The sequence below is a fragment of the Epinephelus lanceolatus genome, chromosome 16 (assembly GCF_041903045.1).
Source record: "Epinephelus lanceolatus isolate andai-2023 chromosome 16, ASM4190304v1, whole genome shotgun sequence".
In the NCBI taxonomy this organism is placed as follows: Eukaryota; Metazoa; Chordata; class Actinopteri; order Perciformes; family Serranidae; genus Epinephelus; species Epinephelus lanceolatus.
In genome coordinates, this window is record NC_135749.1 from 15,601,155 (window position 1) to 15,617,921 (window position 16,767).

Here is a 16,767-nt window from a genome sequence, read left to right on the forward strand (position 1 = left end):
AGATAAGCCAAAACAATTTTATTTATATAGCACGAAATCATAAAATTGATCTTGGGACAGTTTTCATACAGATCTGGTCAAGGCCAGACTCTTTTAATTTACACACACAAGACACACAGCTGGAGAAGACATGCAAAGACACAAATAAATGTAAATCTATAAAAACACAAAGGGTAGCAATCTGTGGATTAAAAATCATGTTTAGGTTATGGCTGTAGGTTCTAATCCTCTTAATAAATACATGTTTGTTAAGTACAATGAAGGGGTAGTATTATTTTTAATAAATATTGGTAATATTAATTTTGAGATTATGATAAAGGCGTGGAAATATTCCTTTTGATCAACCACTAAAGTTACCTGTGTGAATATCCAACATTCATGAAAATGAAGTGACTTCTGTAAACACAACAGTGTACATTTGTGTCTTTATTGTAGAGGCCTCATTCATGTCAACAGAGCAACAGCTGAACAGAGATCAGGCTCAGTCAGACATATGTTACTGTCTCAGTTGCTATGTACAGGTTATACGAGATATACAAACAGAGGCATAAGTTACAGAACAAAGATCGTCATTCCATTTCAAATCTGCAAAACAGTTGTTGTGAACACAGTGTTCGTATTCTCTATAGTTGTCTGGCTGTCCTGTATTCCAAAAGGTAAAGTCCACTGCAGACCCATCAGACCACATCCATCCTCCTTCCTTCTGGGTGTCACTCAGTCCGATCCAGGTATACCCCTGTGCAGGGTCAAAGTTCTTGATCAGAGATTTGACAAAATTCTCTTCATCTTGACTGTGGATGGACACCAGGTTGGCTCCCTCTGACACACAGTGGAGCTCTGCATCAGCCCAGGTGAAACGTGTGGAGATGTACTTGTAGCAGCGGCCGTTGAAGCTGTACCAGAACATGGGACAGTTGCCACGCTGCAGCTTCACATCAGGAGAAGACACAGCACCCAGAGCCAGACCAAACAACAAGAGGAGCGAGAGCATGTTGGCGTCTCTGTGTCACAGGAGCAGGATGAGGGGTCGTATGTTGGCTGGAGTTGATCTGCACCGCTGGATGGGATCAAGACCCTGAAGAAGAGAGGTGACAGGCTGCTTTCTTTTACATGCTTCAGAGAGGGTGTCTGCACTGTTGGCACAGTATTATTGGTCAACTGAACTTGGCAAACACTTTCAGCTGTACACAACCACACAGTAACTCAACATGAGCCAAAAAAACACCACCAGCACCTGGAGATGTCACATAAAAGTCTATATAAACATTTCCACTTGCATTTTACTCTCAGAGCCTGTGGTTAATCAAATATTCACATGCTGATAGGCAGTGTACTGGTGACTGCAACAGCTGTTACACCTGTGCTGTTCCCATATCTATCTATTACACACAGACTGGAACAGACATGGAAAAATACTGAAATAACTGAATGATACAGGCAAATCTAATTCTGACATGTATTTCATTGAATAAACAGGAACTTTTCAATCCAATGTGCCCTTCACATGCCCTTCAGTCGATGTCACTAACATCACTGTGCAAGTAATTTATCAGAGGCCGCCACAGATCTATAAAAGTGTTGTCATTTTCTTTCTTTTTTTACTCTGAGCTTTTTAATGAAATAAATGAAAGATTTCTGTGAGTCCAAGCATCTTCCTTTAGATAATCCACAGTTTAACAAATATTGTGTTTTAAAGCTGTACTAATATGGCTGGCAATACATGGACCAGAGCTCTAAAAGCAATGTATGTATTGTACTGTATAAACCAAATGTGAATTTGTCTATAAGTTATTTTTTTATTGTGCCTTTTTTAATTTATTACACAAGTTGTGGGGTCCCTCAAGGGTGTGTCTCAGGGCCACTTTTTTCCTGCTGTACATTAATGATATAAAGGTGGTCTGTTCTTCTGACCTGTTTCTCTATGCAGACAACTCAGCTATTCTGGTGTCTCATTAAGATTCAGCAAGAGCCTCACACTTTTGGGACTCGGCTGTCTAATAACAAGCTGTGTCTTCATTTAGGGAAAATAGAGGCCATCTTTTTGGATTCAGAATAAAACTAGGAAAGACAGCAGAGATGACAGTAAAGGAAGGCTAAGGATACTATTACTGCTATTTAAGATATACATTATATAAACATCTATCAAGGGAGGCCATGACAGTGAAAGCCCTCACTAAAATCTGCCAAAAGACAAAATTCTTGGCAAGAAAATCAGAGTGATTGAATACATCAGTGCTAAAGATGTTAGCAGGGGCATTCGTTTAATGTCACTTTGGCTATGCTGCCACCTCCTGGCTTATCAGTACACCACAGCACATAAAGACAAGTTACCTCTCAGGTACCCATCTTGATTTGGCACATTTTCTACAGTTTAATTGGCTTCCTGTCAATAAAGAGTCATGCAAATAAAATTGTTTATAATGAGGTCCCCAAACCTCCGTCCAACTACTTCAATCTCTTCAGGGAGAATTACAACTATTTGATGAGACACAGCTCAACAGATTTTATTCTTTTAAGATTTCAAAGTTCAGTGGACAATGACACCTCCTTATATACAGCTGCAATTGAATGGAATGAACTTCCAGTATCTTTGAAACTGATTGACACAGATAGGAATTTTCAGCAAGCTTTAAAGAAATGCTTAGCAATTAGTCTTTCATAGTGTTGTCCTTTTATGTTTCTTTTATTTTTGTGTATAATTAAATAGATATATATTTGTGCCTGTCACCTGTACACCCAAATGCATTCTTAAAAAACATCCCTATCATAAACACTATGATGGTTCTCTTCTCTATGATGGTGTCTTTCATTATGGTCATTACAGCTTTGTTAGCTATTCTGAAAATATGAAATAAAACTTTTATTGTGGAATGGATTATAAATACCTTGATGGGTCTAAGAAAGACCACATCCTGCATTAACTATACTAAGTTAAGTAAGCGACAGAGACGAAATCTTTTGGTGGAAATCCCAAAGTATTTTATACTTGCATAAAACACATAGAAACATCTTCATAGTCAAACAGTACATGAGAAGAATTATATATGTACAAACTTTTGTATCGTTATCGTGCAGTCTTAATGTATTACCACAGAGCAAGGGGTGGAAAGTTACTGAGATCAATCAGTTATAACCTTCTTGGTTGCTAAGGACAAACTGTGCGAGATGCACAAACAAAAGTGTATGTCTGATAACACTGATGATCATTCCATTTTAATTCTGTGCCAAAGTTGTTGTGAACACAATGTTCAGTTCTTCCACAATTGTCTGGCTGTGCTGCATGCCAAAAGACAAAGTTGACTGCAGACCCATCAGACCACATCCATCGTCCTTCCTTCTGGGTGTCACTGAGTCCAATCCAGGTCCTTCCCTGTGCAGGGTCAAAGTTCTTGATCAGGGATTTGACAAAATTATGTTCATCCAGACTGTGGATAGACGCCAAGTTGGCTCCCTCTGACACACAGTGGAGCTCTGCATCAGCCCAGGTCATACGTGTGGCGATGTACTTGTAGCAGCGGCCGTTGAAGCTGTACCAGAACATGGGACAGGCGCCACGCTGTAGCTTCACCTGATGGACATCTGAAGGAGACACAGCACCCAGAGCCAGACCGAACATGAACAGGAACAAGAGCATGTTGGTGTCGGAGTCTTTGTTTAAGTCTTCGTAGAACGTGATCTTCACCGTTGGATGTTATTGAGAATCTTTCAGAGACAGCTGAAAGGCCACTTTCTTTTATACGCTTCAGAGAGGGTGTCTGCACTGCTGGTGTGATGTCACAGGTCAAAACCACTGGGCAAACACTTTTACCTGTACACAACTACACAGTATCTGAATATGAGCCAAAAATAAAGACAATTTACAGGACATTGTAAAATTATTAGCTCATTATCTACTGGAATGAAAACAACACAGTCATGTGTGAAACATGTGTGACAAGTGTTTGGATAAAAATTAACCAGGTCTCTGACATGAAAACAAGGAAATAACAGACAAGCAATAAATGTTTACTATTTATCAACAGTTATTAAACAAAATAGGGCTGAGCTATAACAGAGACGAGGATGAAAGAAAGAAAGAAAGAAACAAACAAAGAAAGAAAGAAACAAAGAAAGGAAAACATTATAGTTCAGCGACAAATGTGCACGGACTATGTTTGGATAAAAATGAACCACAACTCTGAAATAAAACAAACAAAAAGGCCTGAGCTCTAACAGATAGAAATAAAGTTTATAGACTTTCCCATTATAACTATAGGATACAGGCAAATCTACTTCTGACATGAATTCCACAGAAAAACTAGGAAGCTTTCAATCCGGCGTGCCCTTCACTTGCCCTTCAGATGATCATCACCGGGGCAAGTAATTTATCACCTTTTTATTGACACCGTTCAGCCAATCAGAAACAAGTATTCACCCAGACCATGCTATGATTTTTTATACCATATTAGTTTTTATTTCTCTGGTAAGTAACCATGGTATAAGCGGGATAATGTTTTTGCATGTAATGTATTATCTCATACTTGTAGCTCTTTATTTGTTATAAAGAACAAGAGAATACGAGGCCTGAATGCATTCTTCCCGAACATCTTCATCATAAACATTATGACGGTTCTTTTCCTATTGCTTCACATGTCTTTCACTCTGTTCATTACAGCTTTGTTAGCTATTCTGAAAATATGAAATACAGCTTTTATTGTGAAATGGATTATAAATACCTTGATGGGTCCAAGAAAAACCACATCCTGCATTAACTATACTAAGTTAAGTAAGTGACGGAGACATAACGATATTGTCATCATTAAACAATCATTTTATTCATGAGTAGAATCATAGATGAGAAAGTACATAGTGCAGTCCTAATGTATTACCACAGAGCAAGGGGTGGAAAGTTACTGAGTTCAGTCAGTTATAACCGTCTTGGTTGCTAAGGACAAACTCTGCGAGATGCACAAACAAATGTTAATGCATGAGAACATGGATAATCATTCCATTTCCGTTCTTCACCAAGGTTAGTGTGTACACAGTCTTCATGTCCTCCAACGTTGTTTGGCTCTCCTGTTCTCCAAAAGGTAAATTTGACAGGGCAACCATCAGACCACATCCATCCTCCTTCCTTCTGGGTGTCGCTGAGTCCAATCCAGGTAAATCCCTGAGCAGGGTCGAAGTTCTTGATCAGGGATTGGACAAAATTATGTTCATCCAGACTGTAGATAGACACCAGGTTGCTTCCCTCTGACACACAGTGGAGTTCTGCATCAGCCCAGGTCATACGTGTGGCGATGTACTTGTAGCAGCGGCCGTTGAAGCTGTACCAGAACATAGGACAGGCGCCACGCTGTAGCTTCACCTGATGGACTTCTGAAGGAGACACAGCACCCAGAGCCAGACCGAACATGAAGAGGAACAAGAGCATGTTGGTGTCGGAGTCTTTGTCTAAGTCTTTGGAGAATGTGATCTACACTGCTGGATGTTATTGAGAATCTTTCAGAGACAGCTGAAAGGCCACTTTCTTTTATACGCTTCAGAGAGGGTGTCTGCACTGCTGGTGTGATGCCACAGGTCAAAACCACTTGGCAAACATTTAACTGCACACAACTACACAGTATCTAATCTTTCATTGCATCACAACAATGCTTATCAGTATTATCGCAGTATAAAACAAAATAGGCCTGAGCTATAACAGAGACGAGGACGAAAGAAAGAAAGAAAGAAAGTGTTTGTTGTTTAATCATATTGTCATTGCATCACAACAATGCTTATCAATATTATCACAGTATAAAAAAAAATAGGCCTGAGCTATAGCAGAGACGAGGACTCCAGGAACCATTTAGTCCAATGTAGGCTACCTTTTGTGCTTTGGATCAAGTCACCTAGATTACGGGAAAACTGATTTATCAGAGGCCATCAGAGATCTATAAAGATATTGTCAGTTCCTTTGTCTTTGGTCCGAGTTTTATTTGTTTTTAAAAAGTGCAACAGTGGCATAATCATAGGACACGTGAACACAATCACTGATCTCAGACATTGCATCGCACATTTTACTGCCATGGCTGTAAAAACAAAAGGGACGTTACAAATCAGGAAATGATTACATTAAAAATAGTACACGTGGCAGTGTAGGCTTCAAAGTCTGATTTTTGCTGGTAATGTGGGGTTTATATCTTTTGTTTTCTATCATTTACATGTTGCTGTTTTATACAATTAGGCAGCACCGTCAATAAGCAGGCACTTGTTAGGAAAGTTTGGATGGCGACGACTGAATGAAGGGTGCTATACTATGCTTGCTGTTAACTAATATTTTATTGTATGTGCATCCAGTTGAAGTAAATGGCACTTGCTGAACATTTTGGCGTTCTTCTAATCATCAGCCAACACTACAATATCCTCGCTCTGCAGGCCCTGTTTTTTGAACCAGCAGATTTTGCAGCACTGAATAACTCATAGTGCTCTGTCATTAAGACTGCATCCGTCTATTCAGTGTGTGTTCACTTTAAGACAGCAATTTGTTGTGATTTAGTCGGAGCTGTGACTCAAGACTAATGCCCATCTCCGATTATTTCCCCAAATCTGATCTTTCTGCCTAGACTGTTCTCAACCATGTTTGAAGTGACCCATATGTGACATCATACATGTATGAGATTAAGCGCCACATATGAAAGTGGCCTAGACCTAATTGGGAAAAGTCTGATTTCTGTGTCTTCGCTACTCTGAAAAAACAGATCTGTGTAACATGTGAGCAAAAAAAAAAAGAAAAAAAAATCACATTTAAGCCACGTTTGCATGTAATGTGGACGTAGCCTTCTTCTCTGCAGTGTGAGTTCACTTTGCATCTGTGTTCACAAACGCTCAGTGACCATTAAAGCTTTTGGACGATTCAAGAGTCTGTACCTGAAAGTTTTGTGTTCTGGGGACAAAATGCAGCCACGCTGTTTATACAAGCTGCAGCACATTTCGTTTTGAGCAGAATCATCAGTGTCTTATTTCCACTTCCTCCTCATGACGTTTCTTGGCATCTCCTGACAATATGAGGACTGTTTGTTCCTTTTTATTTTAGGCAGAGCAATGGTCGATGTGGAAACTCAAGCACTCAATGGACCAGTGGTGTCACTTCATCACTACGTCAGGGACAGACATGTCACATGAAGTCATACAAGGTACAGCTCCAGTGAGACGCAGGCCCGTCAGCTCCTTCAGCTGGTGCATTGATGCAAGAACTTCTCCTCTGTGATAAAACCTTTGTGTATTGTGAAATGAATTAGGCTATAATATCCAAGATACAGGTCCAAGAAGAGCTATATCTTGTGTGAACAAAGTTAAGTACGTGATAGTGTAAAGTGGTGGGCTTGATGATAGAAGAAACACCGTTTACCTGTCTGACCTCCTCCACCCCTATACCCCGCCCCGGAACCTATGGTCCTCAGACACGGGCCTGCTCTCCACCTCTCACACCTCTGTGAACTTTTGGTGACAGAGCATTTTGTGTTGCCGCCCCCACCCTCTGGAGCTCCCTCCCAGCAGAGATTCACAAAGCCCCATCTCTGGACGTTTACAAAAACCTGCTGAAAACCCATTTGTTCACCAAGGCGTATGGCCTCTAGTCAACTCATGTTTTTCATTTTCATTGTCATTTCTATTTATTTATTTGTGTATTCTTACTCTGTAAAGCAACCTTGGGTAACTTGAAAGGTGCTCTATAAATCGAAGCTATTATCATTTAATATTGTGGTGGAAATCTAAAAGTATTTTGAACTTCTATAAAAGACACAGCAACATTATCATCAAACAATCCATTTTATTCATAAGTAGGGTTGTATATGAGAAAGCACAAACACACATTTGCATCTTTATCATGCAGGCTCAATGCATTACTACAGAGCAGCAGGCGGAAAGTCACTGAGTCCTTCTCAGCTGCTAACAAATTTTGCGGGATACACAAACAGAAGCGAATGCATTATGACACTGATGGTCATTCCATCTCCGATTTGAGCCAAAGTTGACGTGTCCACAGTGTTCATGTCTATAGTTGTCTGGCTGTCCCACATCCCACAAGACAAAGTTGACTCTAGACCCATCGGACCACGTCCATCTGCCTTCTCTGTGAATGTCAGTGAGTCCAATCCAGGTCCATCCTTCGGCATGGTCAAAGTTCCTGATCAGGGATCTGACAAAATTGTGTTCATTCAGACTGTGGATGGACACCAGGTTGGCTCTTTGTGTCACACAGTGGAACTCTGCATCAGCCCAGGTCATGCGTGTAGCGATGTACTTGTAGCAGCGGCCGTTGAAGCTGTACCAGAACATGGGACAGGCGCCACGCTGTAGCTTCACCTGATGGACGTCTGAAGGAGACACAGCACCCAGAGCCAGACCGAACATGAAGAGGAACAAGAGCATGTTGGTGTCGGAGTCTTTGTCTAAGTCTTCGTAGAACGTGATCTGCACCGTTGGATGTTATGGAGAATCTTTCAGAGACAGCTGAAAGGCCACTTTCTTTTATACGCTTCAGAGAGGGTGTCTGCACTGTTGGTGTGATGTCACTGCTCAAAACCACTGGGCAAACACTTCTAACTGTACACAACTACACAGTATCTGAATATGAGCCAAAAATGAAGACAATTTACAGGACATTGTCAAATTATTAGCTCATTATGTACTAGAATGAAAACAACACGGTCACATGAGAAAAGTGTGTAAGGAGTGTTTGGATAAAAATTAACCAGGACTCTGAAATGAAAACAAGGAAATAACAGACAAGCAATAAATGTTTACTATTCATCAACAGTTGTTTGGACCAAGTCACCTAGATTACGGGAATACTGATTTATCAGAGGCCATCAGAGATCCATAAATATGTTATCAGTTCCTTTGACTTTGGCACTAAAATTCTTACTGGAAAACAAGACGAGGAAACCTGGTATATGATCAATGTGCTAAACTACAGATAGTCAGAGGTGTCTATAGCGTGAAGTCTGTGTGGATATTACAGGTTCAGCTACACATTTCTGTAGTGGCCCCTGTATTATTTGTTTTTAAGAAGTGCAGCAGTAGCATAATCACAGGACACGTGAACTCAATCACTGATCTCAGACACACTGCATCACACATTTTACTGCCATGGCTGTAAAAAAAAAAAAGGGACAAATCAGGAAATGATTACATTAAAAATAGTACACGTGGCAGCGTAGTTTTCCAATATCAGGGTGTCCACTGGTACCTTTGGGGGCTTCTGATGGTTTGAATTCTCACACTGTGAGACCTGTTTTTACTTTTTCTTAACTGCAGCAGTGACTAACTCGCATTGTTCTCTTTCTATTAGACTGTATATGCCTATTCAATGATCAACATACTTTAGTTGCAGTGAGACAGATTTAAATACAATAGATGATGTGTGTACAGAACAGACAAATAAAATAATTACAGTATTGACAATCAGGATGACAAAATTTGAGATTGTTAACATAGAGAGTGCTCCGGGGTGACGTAATGTCGACCAATGTGGAAGTTTACGTCGCCCTGGTTTCCTCATCAAAAGGCCTGTGGGATTTTGCCATTGAATTTTGGATTATTGCAGAAAATAAGCTCTGTGGCAAACAAACATTTATGATACTTACATGTTTTGTTCAGCAAGATAATCTTCACAAATGAACATTGATGATTTTTGAGGCCCCAAATGCAGTTGGGCTGTAAATAAACTACATTACCCGTCTCATGACTTAACATCCCCACAACACGGCTGTAAAGCTGCGTTGGGTGTGATGATGTTCTGTGGTCTTGTTTAGCCACTTGTTCGCAACCACCTTTTTTAAGGCACAGAAGGCTGTAAGTTCACAAGTGGAATATTTACTGGTGTATTTTATTTTGTCATGAAAGTCTCTTGGGCATCTAATAAAAAAAGAGTATTCAAAAAACCCTTTGACTTCAAGATGAGGGAACTGTGAGTGGCAAAATGCTAACTCATATCCGGGTTTTAGGAATAGATCCAGAGGAATGTCAGCAACCTCCAGGAGTCTCCGAACACATACAGTAGATGGAGACCTGCAAAGGGTGCTTTAATCAAGGAGATGTTGGTGACAACGAGTGATTGGATTCTGTCTTTAAAGGTGAGTGTTTACATGCAGAGACAAAGACTATGCTGCTCATGAGACTGTCTCTGTTTAAATGTGGGTCTTCATCACAGCTCTGCAGTACATTTATGCTGCAGGACTCAATGGGCCTCGAGCAGGAAGAGACATACAGTATGAGGAGTTTTCCTCTCATTGTTGAACATGTGCACACTTTGTTCTTATTTCGTCAGTTTTCATTGATTTCTGTTTGATACGCTCAGCTTCTGAATGGCTTACATGCTTTGGCCATCCAGGCTTCATGCAGAGAGTGCATTTTCAAATATTACACACATCTATTCAATGAGACGGATTCTGAGTGTTACGCCCCACCTTTTGGCGGCCCTATGGGGCAAACAGAACTCCACCACTGACCCAAAATAACCACGAGACACCTTTAAAACAACCAATCCATGGGTTTTCTTAACAAAAAATCATACAAACAAGGCAATAAAATCCCACGCTGAGAGGCAACAAAACACTCTGCTCTGCTGCTGCCACAGGAGCTCTCAAGCACCTCCTCCTCCTCCATGCCAGGTGCAATGCAGCACACTGGGGCAGATCTACAGTGGAGGGAAAAGGGACAGCAGCACAAAACTCATACAGCTGTAACACAGCGATGAGACTGTCAAGAGGACGATTTCCTTTTAATCTTAGTTCCCTCTGCTGACCTGTGGTGGAGTGTAACAAAGTACCTTTACCCAAGTTGTATTTAAGTACAACTTTGAGGTGCTTTTACTTTACTTGACTATTTTAATCTCATGCCACTTTCTTCTTCTTCTTCTTCTTCCTTCTCCACTGTAATTATTAGATGACTTCAGTTACTAGTTGCCTCACAAATTAAGATTTTTGTGCACAATGAAACCATATGGAAATATCCAAGTGCAGCTGAAATGATCAGTTGATTAAAGAAAAAAATTGCAACTATTTTGATATTCATTGATTTTTTTTTGCAGTGAGTAGTTCAGTAAAGATCTGAATACTTCCTCCACCACTGCTGCTGATGAGGCATTTGCAGCATCATTATTTTTTCTGGAATGTCAGTACTGACACTTCAGAAAATCGTATTTACTTTGTTTAAGTTTGTTTAACAGTGGGATTCGTATGGTTAAGAAGGTTTGGTGCACCTGGAGCTGACTTCTCTTGATTTTCATCTCAACAGAAAGTTAAGAGAAAAGATAAGAGAAATTTAAGAGGATGTTGCCGCACTGAAAAATGTACAGGTCCATATTACTGACAGCACAAAAATATTTATATTATCTTATTATGTACTAGAATGAAAACAACACAGTCACGTGAGAAACGTGTGTGAGGAGTGTTTGGATAAAAATTAACCAGGACTCTCACATGAAAACAAGGAAATAACAGACAAGCAATAAATATTTACTATTTATCAACAGTTGTTTGGACCAAGTCACCTAGATTACGGGAAAACCGATTTATCAGAGGCCATCAGAGATCCATAAATATGTTATCAGTTCCTTTGACTATGGCACTAAACATATTTCTGTAGTGGCCCCTGTATTATTTGTTTTTAAAAAGTGCTACAGTAGCATAATCACAGGACACGTGAACACAATCACTGATCTCAGACACACTGCATCACACATTTTACTGCTATGGCTGGAAAAACAAAAGGGACGCTACAAATCAGGAAATGATTACATTAAAAATAGTACACGTGGCAGCGTAGTTTTCCAATATCAGGGTGTCCACTGGTACCTTTGGGGGCTTCTGATGGTTTGAATCATCACACTGAGTCCTGTTTTTACTTTTTCTTTTTTTTCTGATACAGTATAGTAACAGTCAGCGCAGATACTGCAGCAGTGACTAACTCGCATTGTTCTCTTTCTATTAGACTGTATCTGCCTATTCAGTGATCAACATACATGGCTTTAGTTGTTGTGAGACAGATTTAAATACAATAGATGTCATGTGCATAGAACAGACAAACATAATACAGTGACAGTATAGACAATCAGTTGAGGTTGTAAACATATATAAAGAATGAATCAGTAAGGGTGTTAGTAACTTCCAGGTGTCTACAAACAGGGAGAGTCCGAGCCACGTGACCTCCTCTTAAAATGTAGGCCTGGGAAGAGGACAAGCTACCCAACAACAGGGGGAACTGAAGCACACCTTGCATGCAAATAAGAGACTGAAACCAGTAAAAAGAGGGAGCGAGAGAGACTGAATCTCCTGTAGGATGAAGATCCAGAGTCAAGACATGTTCAGCAGGACAAACATGACTGTAACTATCAGACAAACATGACTATAACTATCAGTACTATAGACTATAAACACACTATAGTACAACATTGTTTCATGATTTTGGACGACATGCTATACTATGACCTTTTTTCATGGTTTAGGACGCCATACTATACTAGGACATTTTTTCCCGGTTTTGGATGACATGCTATACTATGACTTTTTTCATGATTTTGGACGACATACTATACTATGACTTTTTTCATGTTTTTTTGGTCAACATACTATACTATGACTTTTTTTTCATGTTTTTTTTGGACGACATACTATACTATGACATTTTTTCATGATTTTGGACGACATACTATATCATGACTTTTTTCATGTTTTTTTGGTCAACATACTATACTATGACTTTTTTTCATGATTTTGGACGACATACTATACCATGACTTTTTTTTTTCATGATTTTGGACGACATACTATACTATGACTTTTTTTTTTCATGATTTTGGACGACATACTATACTATGACTTTTTTTCATGTTTTTTTTGGACGACATACTATACTATGACTTTTTTTCATGTTTTTTTTGGACGACATACTATACTATGACTTTTTTTTCATGATTTTGGACGACATATACTATGACTTTTTTAAAATATTTTGGACGACATACTATACTATGACTTTTTCATGATTTTGGACGACATACTATACTATGACTTTTTTCATGATTTTGGACGACATACTATACTATGACTTTTTTTTTCATGATTTTGGACGACATACTATACTATGACTTTTTTTTTTCATGATTTTGGACGACATACTATACTATGACTTTTTTTCATGATTTTGGACGACATACTATACTATGACTTTTTTTTCATGATTTTGGACAACATACTATACTATGACTTTTTTCATGATTTTGGACGACATACTATACCATGACTTTTTTTTTCATGATTTTGGACGACATACTATACTATGACTTTTTTTTCATGTTTTTTTGGACGACATACTATACTATGACTTTTTCATGATTTTGGACGACATACTATACTATGACTTTTTTTTAATATTTTGGATGACATACTATACTATGACTTTTTTTTTAATATTTTGGACGACATACTATACTATGACTTTTTTCATGATTTTGGACAACATATACTATGACTTTTTTTTTTAATATTTTGGATGACATAATTTACTATGATTTGTTTTTTTAATATTTTGGACGACATACTAAACTATGACATTTTTTCATGATTTTGGATGACATACTATACTATGACTTTTTTTCATGTTTTTTTGGACGACATACTATACTATGACTTTTTCATGATTTTGGACGACATACTATACTATGACTTTTTTCATGATTTTGGACGACATACTATACTATGACTTTTTTTTTAATATTTTGGACGACATACTATACTATGACTTTTTTCATGATTTTGGACGACATACACTATGACTTTTTTTAATATTTTGGACGACATAATTTACTATGATTTGTTTTTTTTTAATATTTTGGACGACATACTAAACTATGACATTTTTTCATGATTTTGGACAACATACTATACTATGACTTTTTTTAATATTTTGGACGACATACTATACTATGACTTTTTTCATGATTTTGGACGACATACTATACACAAGTACCTTCACATCATCTGTGCCTTGTCCCATTATCCACCTTTCCTGAAAATTTCATCAAAATCCATTCATAACTTTTTGAGTTATTTTGCAGACAAACAAAGAAACAGACAAACAACCAGACAAACAGACCAACGCTGGTGACAACATAGCCTCCTTGGCAGAGGTAATTATTACAGTTAATGATTCTTTAAGACTCAGACCAAACTGTCAGACAGACAATGAAAAAATAAGCAACTGATTGTATTTAAGGCATAATAAAAAAGTTTTAAATTTATATTTAAAGGCATAATTTGTGTTTTTTGTTTGTTTTGTTTTTGTTGTTGTTGTAGTTTTAACATTAAAACAGAATTTTAATCAACAGCCTTAAAAAAAAAAAAAAAAAGCTGTTGGTTTCCTGTCTCTTAAATAGATGTTTCTGCCCTCAAGTGGCCACAAGACATAACAACAAGTACCTTCACATCACAGCATCACAGCTTCAAACCACAAACTTGTTTTCTTCTAAAGGACACACTTCCACATTGCTGAGCCCGTCAATATGGCAAATTAACTTTTGTCACTTCAAAACTGCACAGAAGTCACTGAATTTATGAATAATACTCTTATAATGTTGAGTGGTTTAAGTTTGTGAACAAAAAAAACTCTAACGTAGGTTGATGACGTAGCCTCAAGAAACATTTCCTGCACAATAAACTGACTTGTTTAGTCTTTAGAATTTACATCCATGTAAAATGAAATACTTAAATGGCTCAAGCAAGTCTGCTGTAACAAAAACATCTTTAAAGGCGAGTGTTTAAATGCAGGGACACAGACTAAGCTGCTCATAAGATGGCAGTTCTGTTTAAAAGTGGGTCTTCGTCACAGCTCTGTTGCACATCCATGCTGCAGGACTCAATGTAACATTTGTCTCTTAAAAATGTATTTTGAAATAATTATCTATATTATCCGCCAGAACCGAAGCATCATAGTCCAATAAAAAAACACGTGTGGTGAGTTTAAAAATTAAACAGAAATTAAATGAAAACAGGGCAGTCAAACACAAGCCATATGTACCTCTCCCTCCATGACCATATTATTCAGGGAAGTCCTCCCAAAATTCCCGTTATCTTTCAGTTCAATGTGCCCCTTGTCCTTTGAACTAAGTCCTTTTATTTTGGCAGTGAGCTTTTCATTGGAAACCCCCTCCAAAACTCCTGATACCACTGTGCTACACTCGTAGATTCTCATGGATCTATTTAAATTGTATTGTACAAATGTTTGCCCGGACCCAAACAATGCATGTATGATCCAGCTGTCAATTTACACTTAGTATACAAAAGGGATCTAACGGATCAGGTTTGATCTGTGCTGTCTGTGAAAATATCCCATATTGTAGCTCATATTACAGTTATGTAAGTGATTCTGAAAGTATTAAATACAGATTTTGTTCAGTGTGAAATGAATTATAAATATGTTGCTAGGTTCAAAAAGTGTCATATCCCATGTTAACTTATCAAGTTTTGAAGTTTAGCCTTTTACATTAACACAGGTCAGTGTAAAGTGGTGGGCTTGAAGCTGTTTGTGGAAATCAAAATGTAGCCTACTGATATTGTGTGAAAGGCATAAGGTTAATCAAATCATCAAACAGTTCCTTTTTTAGTTTATTCATGAGAGTCATTCAGTACATTCACTTTGACATTTGTTCTTCTTTATGCAGGCTTAATGCTTTACTACAGAGCAACAGGTGGAAAGTCACTGAGCTGACTCACATACAACCTTCTTGTTTGCTATGGACAAATTGTGCGAGACGCACAAACAAAAGTGAACGTCTGAGAACACTGATGGTCGTTCCATTTTAATTCTGTGCCAAAGTTGAGGTGTCCACAGTTTTCCCGTCCTCCAGCGTTGTCTGGCTGTCCTGTGGCCCACAAGACAAACTTCACTGCAGACCCATCAGACCACATCCAACTGCCTTCTTTGTGGACATCACTGAGTCCACTCCAGGTCCATCCTTCAGCAGGGTCAAAGTTCTTGACCAGGGATTTGACAAAATTGTGTTCATTCAGACTGTGGATAGACACCAAGTTGGCTCCCTCTGACACACAGTGGAGTTCTGCATCAGCCCAGGTCATACGTGTGGCGACGTACTTGTAGCAGCGGCCGTTGAAGTTGAACCAGAACATGGGACAGGCGCCACGCTGTAGCTGCCCTTGATGCTCATCAGATGAAGACACAGCACTCAGAGCCAGACCGAACAAGAAGAGGAACAAGAGCATTTTGGAGTCTCTCTGAGTCATCAGAGAACGTGATCTGCACTGTTGGATGTTATTGAGAATCTTTCAGAAACAGCTGAAAGGTCACTTTCTTTTATACGCTTCAGAGAGGGTGTCTGCACTGTTGGCGAGATATTATTGGTCAAAACCACTTGGTAAACACTGTCACTGGCACGCGACTACACAGTATCTGAACATGAGCCAAAAAAGACCACCAGCTCACCCAGAGATGTCACATAAAACCTATAATTTATTCATTTCAGTCAAATGTTGACATAGTAAAACGCTGCTTTAGAAAAGACATGTGGCTTCAGCTTCAGGTTGAGGGGACACGAGGGGAGACGTATTGCTTTGTGGTTGACTATTTTTTTCATTTACAACTGATAAATAATAACAACATACCAAACATGGGCATGTATTTACACATCAACAATATTACAATAGTACAAAGCCTTCAGTGTGTCCTCTCTTGCATTGTGAACTTTTGTATATTTTTTTGTTTTAACATGCAAACAGGTTTTAAACA

At 38.7% G+C, this 16,767-nt stretch overlaps 3 protein-coding genes and 2 pseudogenes across 3 annotated transcripts; all 5 read right to left on the minus strand.

The window, feature by feature from the left end:
- Nucleotides 1-57: 57 nt before the first annotated feature.
- Nucleotides 58-1,633, minus strand: LOC117263950 (C-type Lectin CRL-like). The gene has a single exon (XM_033637697.2). It carries the CDS (start codon nt 989-991, stop codon nt 512-514), a length of 480 nt encoding a protein of 159 aa, XP_033493588.1. The 5' UTR covers nt 992-1,633; the 3' UTR covers nt 58-511.
- Nucleotides 1,634-2,244: 611 nt separating this feature from the next.
- LOC117263344 (galactose-specific lectin nattectin pseudogene) lies at nt 2,245-4,276 on the minus strand (annotated as a pseudogene).
- A 513-nt stretch (nt 4,277-4,789) lies between these two features.
- LOC117250586 (lactose-binding lectin l-2 pseudogene) lies at nt 4,790-5,524 on the minus strand (annotated as a pseudogene).
- Nucleotides 5,525-7,772: 2,248 nt separating this feature from the next.
- On the minus strand, nt 7,773-8,485 carry LOC117263957 (ladderlectin-like). Its single transcript, XM_033637706.2, has one exon. The coding sequence runs from the start codon at nt 8,392-8,394 to the stop codon at nt 7,912-7,914; it is 483 nt and encodes a 160-aa protein (XP_033493597.1). The 5' UTR covers nt 8,395-8,485; the 3' UTR covers nt 7,773-7,911.
- A 7,131-nt stretch (nt 8,486-15,616) lies between these two features.
- LOC117263233 (lactose-binding lectin l-2-like) lies at nt 15,617-16,318 on the minus strand. The gene has a single exon (XM_033636452.2). It carries the CDS (start codon nt 16,263-16,265, stop codon nt 15,756-15,758), a length of 510 nt encoding a protein of 169 aa, XP_033492343.1. The 5' UTR covers nt 16,266-16,318; the 3' UTR covers nt 15,617-15,755.
- Nucleotides 16,319-16,767: the final 449 nt, after the last annotated feature.

What these genes read in the sequence shown, in the direction of transcription:
- LOC117263950 (XM_033637697.2), bottom strand. Translation starts at nt 991, where the DNA reads ATGCTCTCGCTCCTCTTGTTGTTTGGTCTGGCTCTGGGTGCTGTGTCT.
- LOC117263957 (XM_033637706.2), bottom strand. Translation starts at nt 8,394, where the DNA reads ATGCTCTTGTTCCTCTTCATGTTCGGTCTGGCTCTGGGTGCTGTGTCT.
- LOC117263233 (XM_033636452.2), bottom strand. Translation starts at nt 16,265, where the DNA reads ATGACTCAGAGAGACTCCAAAATGCTCTTGTTCCTCTTCTTGTTCGGT.